This window comes from Macrotis lagotis, chromosome 1, assembly GCF_037893015.1.
Source record: "Macrotis lagotis isolate mMagLag1 chromosome 1, bilby.v1.9.chrom.fasta, whole genome shotgun sequence".
Taxonomy (NCBI): domain Eukaryota; kingdom Metazoa; phylum Chordata; class Mammalia; order Peramelemorphia; family Peramelidae; genus Macrotis; species Macrotis lagotis.
In genome coordinates this window covers 500568479-500585980 of record NC_133658.1, presented here as the reverse complement: position 1 = coordinate 500585980, position 17502 = coordinate 500568479, and the positions used below count along the sequence as shown (strand labels likewise).

General features: G+C 33.8%; 2 protein-coding genes across 2 annotated transcripts in view; both read left to right on the top strand.

Annotated features, from left to right (window-relative positions):
• Positions 1–11435, top strand: part of LOC141504961 (neural cell adhesion molecule 2-like) — a 151672-nt gene extending 140237 nt beyond the window's left edge. Inside the window, exon 8 of the mRNA XM_074210392.1 lies at positions 11185–11435. Coding sequence (XP_074066493.1) covers positions 11185–11435 — 251 coding nt within the window. The remainder of the gene's footprint in view (positions 1–11184) is intronic.
• The window catches only part of NCAM2 (neural cell adhesion molecule 2), a 229607-nt gene continuing 223501 nt past the window's right edge, over positions 11397–17502 (top strand). The window contains exon 1 of the mRNA XM_074232316.1: positions 11397–11691. Coding sequence (XP_074088417.1) covers positions 11637–11691 — 55 coding nt within the window. The 5' untranslated portion in view covers positions 11397–11636. The remainder of the gene's footprint in view (positions 11692–17502) is intronic.

Here is a 17502-nt window from a genome sequence, read left to right as displayed (position 1 = left end):
AAGACTTGGGTGATCCAAATAGCATACCTAATCCTTCATTGTAATATTCATTTTCTCATTAATTGTAAAACAATTGAGTTGATTGCCAACCCCCCCCATGACTATTCTTCCCATGGTATATAAATTGTGAGCCCACACCATGAGGAATTTTTGCCATTTGAGAGTGCCACTGACTTTCTTTTATTAATGTTTCATAGCCTTATTAATAAAATTATTAAATTACTTAGAAACTATGTGTCTCAAACTTTTTAAATGTCACATCCCTAATAGATAAATGGCCAAAGGATATGAAAAAAAATTCTGAAAAGAAGAAATACAAAGTAGTCACAATCACATGAAAGAATGTTCCTATATAGAATATAAAATATAGAAAGATAAATCAAAAGGACCTTGAGGTTTCATCTCGGTTTTTATAAATTAGCAAAAATGAAAAAAAAGGACAATTGTCATTGTTAAAGTAGTTGTGGTAAGAAATGATGGTAGAGATGTGAAATGGTACAACCACTTTGGAATTCAAATTGGAATTATGAAAATAAAGTGATTAAATGTCCATATTGTTGATCAAAAATTTCATTTTGGGGCTTTTATCCTAAAGAAACTACAAAGAAAAAGAAAGTCATCATATAAACCAAACCATTATAACAACATTTCTTATGATAGCCAAAAAAAAAAACACAACTGGAAATAAAGTAGATGCCATCAACAAGGGAATAATTAAAGAAATTGTAGCATAAAATTTAATGTAATATTACTGTTTTAATAAATTATATACATATATGATAAATTCAGAGGATCATAGTAAGATCTACATGAGAGTGAAGGGAATAGAGGCAAGAAAGCAATGTACATAATGACTTTCAACAGTATAAAAAGAACACTAAACACAAAAAGTTGAAGGTAAATTAATAAGGAGGGCCAAGATGAAGCATTAAAGGAACTCACTTGAATTCTCACAAATTCCCCTTTAAACAACTTAAAAATAACACTTCAAGTAGAACCAAGATAGTAGAATAATTATATGTATTCATCTAAGTTCTACCAAATTTCCCTCCAAACAACTTTAATAGAATGCATCAAAATGAAATAGCAGAAACAAGAAAAAAGATAAGGCAAAATCATCTTCCAGGCAAAGAACTTAAAAAGTTGGCAAAAAAGTCCTCTCTGCTGGAATGAGAGTGGAGTATGCTCCAGTGTAGAGCAGGACAAGCCAAACTCAGCAAACTAGCAGCATGCTTTGAAGATGACTGTAGTTGCACCAGTGATGGAGGCTTCCATAGTTCTTAGCCCTTATGGTTAGCAACTAGTCAGAAGATTACAGTACGGGAACTCTGCTGGCACTATGTGCAGGACTCTGTTGCATTGCCATAAATGACTGTAAGTTATAGTACTAGGGTGAGAGAGAGCACTAGCAGTAAATAAGTTACATTAGGAAATAGAGGGTAAAACTATCCTGGGGAAGGACCTTAAATTTCCCCCCTCTGAACTAGATAAATCTAACCAAAAAAATAAAAAGAAAGAAATCAAGGAGATGGATAGGATTTTATTTTTTAAATAAAAGTAACATTTATTTAATTTTATTTTTTCTCTTATCTACCATATATGTGTATATATGTATTTATAAACACACACCTTTTTTTGTTTTGAGATCCAAATTCTATCCTTTCTTTCTTACACCCCCCTTCTCTACCCCCTCCCTGGAACAGTAAGCAATCTGACATAGGTTCTATCTGTGCATCTTGCAAAACATTTCCATATTAATCTTTTTTAATTTAAAAAAATTAGTCTTTAATTTTTCCCCAGGTGCATGTAAAAGTAATTTTTAACATTGTTTTTAAAAATTTTATTTTTAAAGCCTCTCCCTTCTATCCTCACCACCACACCTCCCCAGTTGAGAAGGCAAGCAAATTGATATAGGTTATATGTGTGTAATCATGTGAAACACTTCCATAACAGTTATGCTGTGGAAGAAAATCTAGACCCAAAAAACTAAATCTTCAAGAAAAATAAAGTAAAAAATATGCTTCCATCTGTATTCACACACTATCAGTTCTTTCTTTGAAGATAGCATTCTATAACATAAGTCCTTCAGAATTATCTTGAATCACTGTATTGTTGAGAATAGTTAAATCATTCATAACTGATCAACTTACAGTATTGCTGTGCTTTGTACACAGTACATTTCACTTTACATCCACTATTGAAAGACTTTCCAGATTTTTCTGAGAGCATTTCTTATAGCACAATGTAATTCCATCATAATCACATGCCATTAGTTTGTGCAGCCATTCCCTCAATTTCCAATTCTTTGCCAGCAAAAAAGAGCCTCTATAAATATTTGGGTCCATATAGGTATTTTTCCTTTTTTATTTTTTATCTCTTTTTTAGTTCAAGGGGTATTTCTACAGCACTTTGGACATAGTTCCAAGTTGCATTACAGAATGGTTGAATCAGTTCATAACTCCACCAATAGTACATTAATTTCATTTTTCCCACATCCCCTCCACATTTGTCACTTTCCTGTTCTGTCCTATTAGCCTGTCTAATTGGTGTTAAGCAGTATCTCAGGAATTGTTTCAATTTGCTTTTCCTCTAATCAGTGATGAATTAAAGCATTTTTTTAAAATATGGACATAGTTTTGATTACTTCAACTGAAAACTGTTCTTATCTTTTGATCATTAATCAACTGGACATTGGTTCTTATTTTTATAAATTTGACTTCATTTTCCATGTTTTAGAAATTAGACCTTTATCAAAGAAACTTGCTTCAATTTTTTTTAGTCATGATTGCTAATTGTTAATTGCTCTATCCTATTCCCACCCTCTTGCTTATTTTATTCTCTTTCTCCTCTCATCCTGTCCCTCCTCAAAAGTGTTTTGATTCTAACTCCCCCCCCCCAATCTGCCTTCCCTTTTAGCATCTCTCCTACTCTTCCCCTTCTACTTTCTTGTAGGGTAAGGTAGATTCTATAGCCAAATGAATATGTGTGTTATTCACTCTTTGAGTCAATTTCAATGAGAGTAAGGTTCTCTCACCTTCCCTCACTTTCCCTCCTCTGCCCCTCCACTGTAAAAGTCTTTTCTTTTCTCTTATAAGTGAGATAATTTAGCCCATTTTCCCCTCTCCCTTTCTTTCTCTCAGTACATTCCTCTCTCACACTCCTTAATTTTATTGTGATTTTGTAAGATTCAAAAAAAAAAAGAAAAAGAATGAAACAAAGAAAGTGAAAAATGGCATGTTTCAGTCTGTATTCAAACAATATCAGTTGTTCTCTGAAGGTACCTTTCATCATTAGTCCTTTGGGATTGTCTTGAATCATTGTATTGCCGAGAATAGCTAAATTAGATGAACAAGATTTTAGAAAAAAAAAATTGATATGATAGACCTCTGGAGAAAACTGAATGGTAATAGAAAGGAATAGAACCTAACAAAAATTGGTTATGTATTAAGGCATAAAAATCTCACAACCAAACACAGAAAAGCAGAAAAATGAAATGCATCCTTTTCAGATTATGATACAGTAAAAGTTACATTCAATAAAGGGCCAATAAAAGCTAATTGGAAACTAAATAATCTAATAAATCAATGAAACAAACAAAATTTCCTTTAAAAATGACAATGAGACAATATACCAAAATGTATGAATGTAGCCAAAATTACATGGAGAGAGGGAGGAATTTATATCTCTAAATGTTTATACCAATAAAATAGAGAAGGAGCAGATCAATGAATTGGCATGCAAATGGAAAAAAAACTAGAAAAAATACAAATTTAGAGTCCCTGATTAAAGACAAAATTGGGAATTCTGAAAAATCAGAGAGATGAGTAAAATTGGAAGAAAACCATTGACCTGATAAAGAAAACTAGGACCTGCTTTTTTGAAAAACATCAATAAAATAGATAAATCATTGGTTAATTTGGTTTTTTGTTAATTTGATTTTTTTTAAAGAAAGAAGAAAACCAAACTTCTAATATCAAAAATGAAAAGGGTGAATTCACCACTAATGAAGGAGAAATAAAGCAATTATTATGGAATTATGTTCCCCAATTTAATGCCAATAAATTTTAAAATCCAAAAGAAATTATATTCAAAAATATAACTTGCTCAGATTACCAGAAGAGAAAATAGAGCACTTAAATAACCCTATCTTTGAAAAAAGAAATTGAACTAGCCATCAATGTGTTCCCTAAGAAGAAAATTTCTGGTCTTCTTAACAACATTGGAGAATATAGGAATAAATGGAGTTTTCCTCAAAAGATAAGATGATCTATCTAAAAGCATCAGCAAGTATTATCTGTAATGGATATTAAGCTTGAAGCCTCTCTAATAAGATCAAGGTTGAAGCAATTCTCATCATCACCATTATTATTCAATATTTTACGAGAAATCCTAGCTACAGCAATAAGAGAAAGAAAAGACATGGAGAGAAATCTTTTTTTTATTATATTATTAACCAATTATTAAATTAGGTTTAAAGTTTTTTCTCTCCCATTTCCTCATTCAGCTGATTCCTTCAGCTCTTGTAGGTAAGTTAAGCAGTTTCTGAAGGGCATGTCTGATAGAGGAGGTTTCCCTAATCCTTGGGATACATACTCCAGATTTTGGGCAGGACCCCACCCAACTAGGAGAACTTACTTCTGTTTGTAGTATAAACAGAATCTAATATGGGTGAATTTCTGCCCCAAAGTTCATATCCCTGTCTCCCTTCACTGGAGTTAAAGGGAAACCAGTTCATGAAGGAGAAAACCAACCATAATGCTTTAGAGATGAATTCCTTTGTCCAGATTGCTGGAAGTGATTGAGTCTCATGATTAAGCCACATTCTCAGCAGGAGGAACTGAAGACTTTTAGCCCACTCCCCTCAGGGTTGATTTTCACTTGTCAGAGACACTCCTTTTCTAAATTTATATTAAGCCTTCCAGTCTCTTCATGTCATGGTCTTCATTTACTGAGATAAACTATTGACCATCAATTTATTCATTATTAACTAGACTTATTAATTTTTTTTTCATTTTTTCAAGGCAATGGGGTTAAGTGACTTGCCCAAGGTCACACAGCTGGATAATTTTTAAGTGTCTGAGATTGAACTCAGGTCCTCCTGACTCCAGTGCCAGTCCTCTATCCACTGCGTCACTCAGCTGCTCCTAACTAAACTTATTAATAACTTGGGTTATAATTACCTAGAAATTCTGACTCTTCACCACACATTGAAGGTTTTTCATTCTCCACACATTGAAGTAATTAGCATAAGCAATGAGGAAACAAAACTATCACTCACTAAACATGATATGATGGCGTTTTTATAGAACTAACTAAAAAACAAAGTGAAAACAATTAACAACTTCAATCAAGTCTCAGGATATAAAATAAACCCACTTAAATCATAAACTTTTCTATATGTTACCAACAAGTCAAGTCATAAGAGATAAAAAAAAATCTATTTAAAACTACCAAACACAATAGAAAACACCTTGGCATCTGCCTGCTAAGACAAACCTAGGATCTATATGAAAATAATAACAAAATTACAAAATTTTCCACATAAATAAAATCAGATCAAAACAACTGGAAAAAATATGAATTGCTCATGGGTAGGTTAAGCAATATAAAAATGACAATTCTATCTAAATTTGCTTAGTGCCATGTCAATCAGACTACCAAAACATTATCTTGTAGAGTAAGAAAAATTATAACAAAATTCACATTGAAGAACAAAAGGTCCAGAATATCAAGGGAATCAATGAAAGAAAATATGAAAGAAGGCAGTCTTGCAGTATTAGATTTCAAACTATATTACAAAATGGTAATCACCAGAACTATCTGTCCCTGACTTAGAAGAAGAGTGTGGGATCAATGAAATAGGTTATAAATACAATACACAGTAATAAATGTGCAAAGTAATCTTTTATTGGATAACCCAAAAGAAACAAACTTTTGGGACAAGAATGTACCATTTGATAAAAACTGCTGGGAAAATTGCAAAACAGGGCAGAAATTAAGAAAATAGACAAACATATAACACCACATATTAAGGTAAAACCAAAATGAGTGTGTGATTTAGACATAAAGGGTGATGCCAAAAGCAAATTAGGGGAGCATGGAATCATTTACTTGTCAGACATACAGAGAAGGGAAGAATTCATTACAGAATATTAAATGGATAGTTTTGATTACATTAAAATTTTTGTGCAAACAAAATCATTAGAGTCAAAATTAGAATGAAAACATAAAACTGGGAGGAAAGATTTATAGTTAGTTTCTCTGATAAAAGCCTCATTTCTCAAATATATAAAGAACAAGGTTAAATATTTAAGAATACGAGTCATTCTTTAATTGATAAATAGTCAAAGGACATGAACAGGTAGTTTTCAGAAAAAAGAAATTAAAGTTATCTACAATCATATAAAATGCTCTAAACCACTGTTGATTAGAGAAATGCAAATCAAAATACCTGAGGAGCTATATCATACCTATCAGATTGGTTAATATAACAGAAAAGGAAAATGACAAATGTCAGAGGGAATATGGAAAAAATGGCAAAACTAATGTACTGTTGGTGAAGCTGTGAACTGATCCAATTCTTCTTGAGAACAATTTGGAATTGTACCCAAAGGGCTATAAGCTTGTGCATATCATTTGACCCAGCTATACATTACTAAGTCTATATTCCAAAGAGATCAAAGGAAAATTAAAAGGGCCTATGGGTCAAAAAATATTTATTTCAGTTCTCAAAAAGAGAAACAAATTGGTGGCACAGAACTGAATTCCTATCAGTTGAGAAATGGATAAACAAGTTGTACATAATTGTGCTGAAATACTATTGTGCTCTACAAAATGACAAGTAGGATGCTTTCAGGAAAAAAATAGGGAAGACTCAGAAGAACTGATACAAAATGAAGTAAGCAGAAACAGGAGAGCATTATATACAATAATTTCAATATATAGGATGACCAACTGTGAATAAGGGAGCTATTCTCAGCAATACCATGATCCAAGACAATTCTGAAAGACTTGAAAAATGCTATCCACCTCCAGAGAAAGAACTGATCATCAAATGAATGAAGATCAAAGCATACTTTTTACTCTCTTTAATATTTTTACTTTTTACTTTTTCTTTTGTAAAATGCTTAATATGCAAATATATTTTGTTTATCTATCTATCTATGTGTGTGTATATATAGTGGTATGAAGGAGGTAGTGAATTTGGAACTCAAAGTTTTAAAAAATTAATGCTAAAATTAATTTTATATGTAATTGAGAAAAAAATAAAATAAAAACTAAGAAATTAGTTTAGAAAATTATAAAAATCAAATATACCTTAAAGAGATGAGATTTCCCTAACCTGTTCCTATGTGAAGGGGGGGAGGTCAACAGGGGTATGTCATATATGTTTTCCAACATTTCCAACTTCTTGTTTATGCTGATTTTTTCTTAGTTCTTTTTTTTTGTCTTTAAAAACACTATAGTTCTCTGGGAAACTATGATAACATAAAAACAAAAGATATCAAGAAAGGGTTTTTTTTTAACATTTTTATTGATATGATTTGTTGTTACATTGCTCTAGTATCTCTCTCCTATATCAAAGTTATAATTTAAAGGGGGAAGGATGAAGGAAAGCAAACACTTAACAAAATTAATAAACAGTTTTTGTTTTGTTTGAGGTTTTGTAACTTTTTTGTTTTATTGGATTATTTAATCCATCCACATGTAAAGTTATTTAGGGTTATATTTTTATCCTTGTCTCTAATATGATTTTCTTTTTCTGAATTATTAAAAAATAAAATAATTATTACAAATAAAAATCTTCTTCAAAGATATTAGTGTTTAAGTTATTTTTGCTTTATTTTAAGGAAACTCTATTTCCAAAGGTTCTCTTCTCTTCATCTTTAAATTCTTTCCTCCATACATTCCCCAATTGATAAATGATCAAAGGATATGAACAGGTAATTTTCAGAAGAAATCAAAGCTATCAATAATCAGATGAAAAAATGTTGTACATCATTAATTTGCATTACCTCACACTTAATCATATTTAGATCTCTTTCAGTAGGTGATCAATAGATTCTTTCAGTTCCTATTTTACTCTCTGGTTTTAGAATACCAGAGCAGTTTTCCTTAATAATTTCTAAAGAAATTCTGTCTAGGGTTTTTTTTATTATGGTTTCCAGATAGTTCAATAATTTTCAAATTATCTCTTGTGGATCTATTTACTGTTTTAAAATAAGATATTTTTCATAGTCTATTTTCATTCATTTAGTTTTATTTTATTGTTTCTTGATTTCTCATAAAGTCATTAGCTTCCATTTGCTCAATTCTAATTTTTAAAGAATTATTTTCTTCAGTAAACTTTTGTGCCTCCTTTTTTATTTGATCAGTTGTTTTTCTTTTTTCTTTTGTTTTAATTATAAAGATTTTATTTATTTTGAGTTTTATGATTTTTCCCATAATCTTACTTCCCTCCCCCCCACCCCCACAGAAGGCAATTTGCCAGTCTTTACATTGTTTCCATGATATGCATTGATCCAAATTGAATGTGATAAGAGAGGAATCATATCCTTAAGGAAGAAGCATAAAGTATAAGAGATAGTAAGACCAGACAATAAGATATCAAGGTTTTTCCTAAATTAAAGGTAATAGTCCTTGGTCTTTGTTCAAACTCCACAGTTCTTTCTCTGGATACAGATGGTATTCTCCATTGCAGACAGCCCCAGATTGTCCTTGACTGTTGCACTGATGGAATGAGCAAGTCCATCCACGTTGATCATCACCCCCATGTTCAGTTCTGTTTTTCAAATCAATATTCTCCTCATTGGATTTTTGTACCTCTTTTACCATTTGATCTAGTCTGTTTTTTAAAAAAAAAAAACTTTAAGGCAATGGAGTTTAGTGACTTACCCAAGGCCACAGAGCTAGGCAATTATTTAGTGTCTGAAGTCGGATTTGAACTCAGGTCCTCCTGACTCCGGGGCTGATGCTTTAACTATTGTGCCACCTAGCTGCCCTAGTCTGTTATTTAAGGTGTAATTTTCTTCAGTAATTCTTGTGCCTTCTTTACCAAGCAGTTGACTCTTTTTTTCATGATTTTCTTGCATCATTCTCTTTTCTCTTCCCATTTTCCCCCTATCTCTCTTACCTGATTTTTAAAATTCCTTTTGAACTCTTCATGACTTGAGATTAATTCATATTTTAATTGGAAGTTTGGATGTAGGAGTTTTGACTTTCATGTCTTCTTGTTATATTTGTTTTGATCTTCCTTGTCACCAGTGTAACTTTTTTACGGTTTGAGCTTTTTTTCTGTTGTTTGCTCATTTTCCAGTCATTTCTTGACTTAACTCTTTTGATAAATTGGGCTCCACTTCCAGGGTAGAGGGGTACACTGTCTCAAGCTTCAGGGGTTTTGTGCAACTGTTTTCAGAGACACTTCTAGGGACTTGTCGGTTTTCAGTTCTTCCAAGATGGACATTAAGGAGAGGTGTATTTGCTATTCTCCTGGCTTTTGTTCCAGTCTCTTTCCTTCCCTGGAACTGTGTGTCTCCTTCCCTGTAGTCACAAGCTACACCTCCTAACCCTGGGATTTTTACCAGGTCTGTGACCTTGATCTAAGTAGAGGCAAAACAACAGAGTCCTGACCCCAGTACCCAGTAAAAGGTCTTCTGTAATCTCCTTTTGACCAGTTATTTGTCCCAATGTAGACTGAGAGCTCTGGAAATAATTGCTGTTATAAATGATTCAGGGCCAGCTTTTGATTTGCTGGGATCTGGTCTGCCCTGGAGCCATGATTGCACAAATATGGCTTATACTGGACAATGCTCCACTCTTATCCTGAAGAAGCCTTACTTACCAAGCTTCTAAATTGTATTTGGCTGGAAAATTATTTTATCCTGTCCTTTTGTAGGTTCTACTGCTCTTGAATTTGTTTTAGGTCATTATTTAAAGGTGTTTTGAGAAGTTTTGGGAAGAATTCAGGTGAGACTCTGTCTTACTTCCCCCTTCTTGGCTTTGCCTCCCCATATTCTGTTTTGTTTATGCAATTCAATCACAAAAACACATACATTTGTATTTAGATAGTCAAGGCATGAGTGTCAAATGAAGGGGTTTCAATTCCACTCATACTTCAAATCAAATCCTCCTTTGGAATAGTAAATTCCATGATCCATGAGCTATAGCTTTACTATCCTATCCATCTTCTTTTGACCTTTCTGGTTGTTAAACCAGAAATTTGGAATCAGTTGTCTTTGGCTGTGATCTCTAGTATTGTTGTTTTTGTCAGTGTGGATATCTGCTCATTTGCTAGAACAGATTTGTGCTCTTTTTTAAAAAAAAAGAGCAAATAAACAAAAAATGTCAGCTTTTTCCCCTAGACACAATAATTCTGAGTGAGACCCAGGCAGTGAAAGTAGTACTAATGATTCTGCCCCATGTCTAATTTTGCTGCAAAATTTGATATCTTAACTGATAAGCATTTTATTTTCCTTTCAATAGAAATATTTATTTGTCCTAGATAGGGTTATTTCTGGTAGAACCATGTATTCCTTTAAATTAAAAAAAAAATCTTTACTTCCTCCTTGTGGTGGAAAGGTAAGTAGGAGTCCATCATCAACTCGTGTCCATTTTCCAACAAATTACACAATAGGGAAATCTGGTTTTGTGATAAGAATTTGTTATGAGAGCTAGTGGAATTTGAGGGACACTGGTGGAATCTAAAGCAAAGGATTTAAGAGATTTTGCTAGGTAGCTTCACTTTGACTTTCTCTAGGCTTATCCTGTATCACCAAGCATCCACAAGTGCTTTTCATTCTTGAGTACCTCAACAGTAGAGAGTGATGGAAAATAAATATTGGTAAAACTCTTTCTCAAAGCCCAGAATAGTCCTGAACTCCAGATACAACCACAGTAACTAGAAATGGAGAATTGTCTTCCTTTTCTGCTCTCTCAGGATGGAAGCTCTTAGAAGAGACAAAACCTGAATTTTCCATCTCAGGCAGAAATTTGGTGAATTAAGAAAGAAGTTAAACTTAACAATAGAAAAGGGAGTAAAATAGACTCTTACTAAACAGACTGCCCAGTCACAAGCCCTGTTCTGCCATTGTCCATGCTATAGGAGCTTCTTGCATGGGAATCAGTCAGTGGAGATCACTACTAGTGGCTTGAGTCCTGACTGTCAGGGATAGTCCTTGCAAAAAGCAACCAGGTTGGCACGCTCACGGGCCGATGTCGTGCCCTTGCGCCCCGGTGCAGAACGTCGTGCCCCGGGGTTACTTCTGTGGGGGAAGGGGCAGCGCGACTGGGCTGAATCCTGGCGCGGACGAATCCTCTTTAGGCACTGTGCACCTGATCATGTTGTGTGCGGAGGGATACTTCGTGCCAGCCGCAAAACAAGTTCTCTTTTCCCCTCTCCACCTTCTCCTCCTTCCCTTCCCTCCTTATCCAGTTGAGCTTCTTGCTTGGCTACAGTGCGGCAAGAAGCAGTGCTTGCAACCCCTAGCTAGGATCGTGCGGGAGCAGCAAGCAGCAGCAGCAGCAACAGCAACAGCAGCAGCAGCAGCAGTAGCAGCAGCAGCGAGGTGGTTTTTTTCTCTTTTTTCCTGTTGGACACAGTCGTTTTTGAAGCTGCCTACCAGTGTCATCTCCAGAAGATGAACCTTTTCTTTGCTTTCTACTTGCTGGGATTGTTTGTCAGTGACGGGCAAGGTAGGATCGCGTTGTATGTGCAGGGCTGGTGTTTAGTCGTATTTTTTTTCATTTACCTGTCCCTTCTTCCTTCAAACCAAGAAAGCAACAAAGCAGAAAGAGGGATAATGGAGGGAAAGAAGAAATTTTTAAAAAAGAGCTAAAGCAATACCTTTTACCCCCCCTTCTTTTTGTTTACACTGAAAATTAGGATGCCCTCCTAATTCATAGAGCTAAGAGAAGGAAAATGATTGAACTAGAGAAAGATGAAATAGCAGGAAAATGCGAAAAACTGCCTTCTTACAGAAATATCTTCTTTTACTGTATTGTCCAAAATATGGTTATTTATAGGTGCATTAATGTTAAATGTTTTAAAATGTTCCACAGAAAGAGGAGGTGTTAGTTTTTTCCAAAGTCATAAATACTGTGATCATTAAAGTTGGCTTTTTGGAGGAAATCTCTCTGTTGTTTAAGAAGAAATAGTTTAAGATTCTTTTTTTCAAGATCTCAGTTTCTGAATGAGAAGTGAATAAGGGTAGTTTATTTCTGTTGAAAACTAAAAGAAAGATCTTGGATGCTGTTTAAAGGAAAGCAAAGGGGGAAAAGCCAGGGATGCATTGCAGCCATTCATTTTCGATTTTTAAAAATGTTAACATGCTAAACATCTAGAAAAATATCTGATAAAATAAGATTATGGTTAAATGTTTTGGTTCGTCTTTCTTTTGTTTTTGTTTTTATCTCTATTTTAAAAAAATAGTCAACAGCAGAACAATTGGCCTTTGAGAGATTCTTGTGATAGATAGATCTATCATATATAAATATTAAAATATGTTTTCATTCCATATTTGTTGAGAGAGAACTATGTTCACGGTGACCTTTTATCAAAAATGAATAGCAGTGATCTCAATTGTCCAAACAAGTTTGGTCATTTAATTTAGGACACAGGAGCCTAAAAGCATGTTTCTTAAGAAGCTACAATTATATGCATTTAAATAATTTGTAAATTGGGGATTTTGATATATCTTTAACGTAACATAAATATGTTTTTCAAAAGGAAAAAATCAAATGATAAAATGAATTAGAACATCTTAATATAGTGGATTCCAAGCTATCTTTTCGACTTACCCACTAATGTATTGCTCATTTCTTTCAACAGGGGGTGGTAGAATACCTTTCTGAGGGCTTGATTTGTTTGTTCCAGGTTTGTTAAGGAAAAATTGTTTCTATCTTATGTATAATCACTAATTTTGATATTTTATCTTCATGTAATCTATCTTGACTTTTTTGATGTAAAGTTTTGGTTTTCATACCATTTGCCTCCCCCAGGTCTGTAAAATTAGGAACTGAGAAAATGTAATTGGATAGAGAATAGAGAACAAGAGCTAAGAAGGGAAAAGCTGAGATTGTGGTGGTGCTTATCAAGAGTCTGAGTTGCTCATATTTCTCATAAATAGCATGTGATCTGTGGTATCTTAATATTGAGATCGTTATAAATAAATCCATTCAAAGCTGTTGTATGACAATCATTGCTATGGTAGTGAAGGTGCAGTAGTAGATGTTGTTATGTTCTGCAGAAAAGCTGCAGCCTTAGAGAGCTGCTCATTGTATTCAGATATTAATTTGTGATTTGGATAAGTTTTCCAAATATAAGAAGCAGTCACTGAAAAAAAAATATACTTACTTGCCAGCAAATAACAAAAGGAGACATTATAGGAAGCCAATTTGTTAGACAGAATTATACTTGTGGATGATTGGAATCAATTGGCACATTTGAGAATCCAACACTGCAGATATCAAGCAGCTGAAATTTGGAAATGCTAGAGGAAGCTTTGTAATTTTAAACGTATAGGTTTAAATACTGTTAATCACTATATATGTGTGTATGTATAAGCCTATATATATATTTACCAATATATAAGTATTTGCATATAACTATTATTTGCATCTGTGAATCCAGATGTGCATATATAGATATAAGCTTGGGGTTAAACTAACTTAACAGAGGCCCATTTATAAGTTAAAGCACCAAATAATTACAGAAAAGCTATGGGGCTGAATCATATCTCAACTGAAGGATCCCTAATTCACTGTAATGGAGAGTTGCTTAATTTTACATGCATCTAAAATGCATGCTTTATTCTCTAATTGGGGACATGTTGGCAAGTAGCAGTCATAACACTGGGAACAATTTTAGAAAACGAGTCTAGTGTAACCCATAATTTTATTTATTCTTTTGTAAATAGGGATAAGGAAAAGCTGCTAGTCAGTGATGCTTGGGTTTGTCTCTAGCATCCCCTTTAGGCTACTTCCTCAATTTGCACTTACCCTCATGGGTTGATTCCTCAGAGGTATAGCTATATACTCTCAGGTTATAAGGAAACTCTGTGAGGATGTACTCACAGCCCATGCCAATTTCTCTCCCCTTTTACAATCTAATGGAAGACAATGAACTCATAGCAAAAGCATTTATTAAGATGGTGTACTTAGAACAGTAACTACAAAACATTTTCAGAAGCCTGCAGCACAATCTCCCCAAAATAAATCCCAACCATGATAAGAATGGGCACAAACTTAGCAAATAATGGTACTGAGGTGGAAATTTAGGAAACACTTGTAGTCAAAAAGCTATTCACTTCTGTGACCCTGTTGGGCCTTGTTCTTTCTTCCTGCAGCACATTTCTCAATTTACCTTTCTTTTTTTCCTTGTATGGTTCATGTTCCTTAAAACTGCATTTGGTCTCCATTGACCATCCTCCATTTCTGTGTTTATCTTAAGAGTATGTGCTTTGAATGGTCTTGAACTGACTCTTGCTGCTGATTGTCTCCTGGCCAAGCAGCCCCAGTCTGGTTGCAGCTTGGACTGACTGAAATAGATGATCTCTCTTAACTCTCTAGTTTAGCAATTTAAAATCTCCAAAAGTGTGACAATTTCTCAGACTGTCTGTGACCACTACCCTTTTGACTTAAGGGGAGGGACAGAAGAAGGAGAGAGAAGAGAGGAGGAAAAGGAAAGGGAGAACAAGAAAAAGAGCTGAGAAACTGAGATTCACATGTTTGAATCCTGGGGCTACTTGATTGAAGATGGAGGAAAAAAGAGGAAGGGATAGAGTAATTTTTACTCTTAGAAAATTCCTATTCTTAGAAACACTTTAAAAGCTATATTTTAATTTATATTTTCAATAATATTGCTTACAGTTGATGATACTATAAAACTATTGTCTTAGAAAGTAGAGTACACAGCCTAGGAGAATGGAAAAATTTTAGAAAAGATGTTTTGAACTATAACAGCTTAATAGGAGAAAATAAAAGAAGTAAAAACCTTTTCTTTTAACTTTTGGTTTAAGAGCATGTCAGTATTATAATTAGCTAACAAGATCTAAATAATAGTATATGTTCTTTTTCAGCAGAGGTTTTGCCTAAATAGTAGCAGAAAAAAAAAAAACCTCTATCTACTCTGTAGGATTAATGGAAGCTAACAGGGCCTGGATTTAACCATATAAAGAGTTTCTATTGTTATTTTTCCATATATTTAATCATTGAGACAGAATTGCAAAACACATAGATAGCAATAGATTGACTGAACCTTCCACATTCATACTCTCAAAGATTCCTTGATTTTTCATTGATTTGTTCCTTTTTTGTGATATATTTATACAATGGCTAAAGCATTGACTCTGGAGTCAAGAGTTCAAATGGGATTCCAGATTTTTGATACTTACTATGTGACCTTGGGCAAGTCATTAACCCTGACTGCCTCACATCTAGGGCCATCTCCAGTTGTCTTGATTCATAGCTAGTCACTGGACCCAGATGGCTCCAGAGGAGAAAGGGAGAATGGTGACTTTGCAAAGCACCCCCCTTACTCAAATCCAATTCACTTGCTTGTCATGGTATCACCTCCCTGATGTCATGGTCTTTTTATTTTGAGAACAAAGGACAGACATCAACATCATTTGTAGTTCAGATAGGAAACATCTATTTGATATGCCTACCTTGTTTTTAAGGATCAATTCCCTATTCCTGCTATCAATCAACAAAAATTTATTAAGTAAACACTAGGGATTGTCTTATGTAGTGTGTATACAAATGAAAACCAAACATTCTCTATTCTAAAGAAGCTTAGGGAGAGAATTTGCATTAGATTGTAAGAGAAAAATTATTTCTCTGTTATTTTATATTGTTATTGAAGTTGTTGCCTATTCTAACATGTACATAACCCAAAAGTCTTAGTGCAGACTTATTGTTTTGATCTATTAAAGCTCAAAATTGCCAAAATATTGGAATTTTAAATTTTTGATGTATCACTTCATCAAAGTGGGGTTTGATGTCAGTGAATATAATAAAATTCATCATATCATAAAATAAGATTCAGAGAGCCATATTGGGGGAAAGAGGAAGATAAAAGAGGATTGCTGCTTATGGGAGATGGAATGATAATAACTAACAATAGAAAAATAGTCATATTGGTACAATTTAGTATGAAAGTTTAGTGGACTGCTAGTTCAATTTGTTTCTAAAAGGCATCCCCACTTTTGTATATGCGACAGATAACTGTTAACTTTTGCTGGAGACCTCCAAGAAGAGGCAATCCACCATCTCTCAAGGAAAACCAGTCTACTCTTGGTTTGCTCTAACAGTTAGGAAGATTTCCCCCAGAAATCAAGCTTAAATCTTCATCCTTGCAGCTTTCAACTTTTGTTTCTATATTTTACCTCCTTTAGTCAAGGAGAACCTCCCATAAAAGTTAAATAGCTTACCCAGGGTCACACAGCTAGTAAGTGAGGCTTGGATTTGAGCTTGAGTCTTCTAACTAAGCCCAGCAAAATTTCCACTGCACCACCAGCTGCCTCTGATTAACTCACATGGATGGAAGACCCTTTGCTGTCTTGGTGGCCTTTCTCTTCAGTTTTTCAATTTCCTTTTTAAACTATCATTCCCCAAATTGAACATAACATTCTACTTGTGGACTGATATAATATATAACAAGAAGGGGCAGTCATTTTTTTTTTGTTCCTGGAAGCTATGACTGTAGCCCAAGATTATTTGTTTTCCCCATATCACATTTAATATTAGCTTGTGATGTATTACAACTCCTAGATCTTTTTCAGACAAACTGATGTCTGACCATGCTCCCCATAGTTTTTTATGTGTACACAAATTTAAGATTTGACATATATTCCTATTAAGTTTATTCTTCTTAGATTTAGCATAATTCTCCAAAGATATTTTTGGATCCAAACTTTGTTATTCAGCTTTGTATAACCTATAAATCTGATAAGGATGCCATCTATTCTTTTATTCAAGTCTTTGATAAAAAAATGTTAATTAGCACAAGGCCAATCATGATACCATGGATTCTACTAGAGACTTTGAGCCTTTTTCACAATAAACTCTTAACTTTGAGTTAAGAAATCCAATCAGTTCTGGATCCATCTAATTACATTATCATCTAGCCCACATCACTCCATCCTTTCTGTGATATATATATACTTTATCAATTCTTTTCTGAAGTCTAAGTTAAATATATTTATAGTATTCCCCTTAGCTACCAGTTTAGTAACCCTGTCAACAAGGGAAATAAAGTCTGTCATACTTGTTGGAGCAAAACTGGTTCTTCATAACTGCTTCTCTTCTAAATGTTCACCAACTATCTCTTTAATAAATTTTTTTCACCTTTTTTCTGATAGGAAGATATACTTTGCAGTAGAAATGAGAGAACAAAAATATTTAACAGGGTGCTGATACTCAAAATAAGTAAGGATATAGTAAAAAAAAAGCACCTTCTTTCAATTTATGAATTGAAGTCATCTGGCCCAGATTTACATTCTTCTG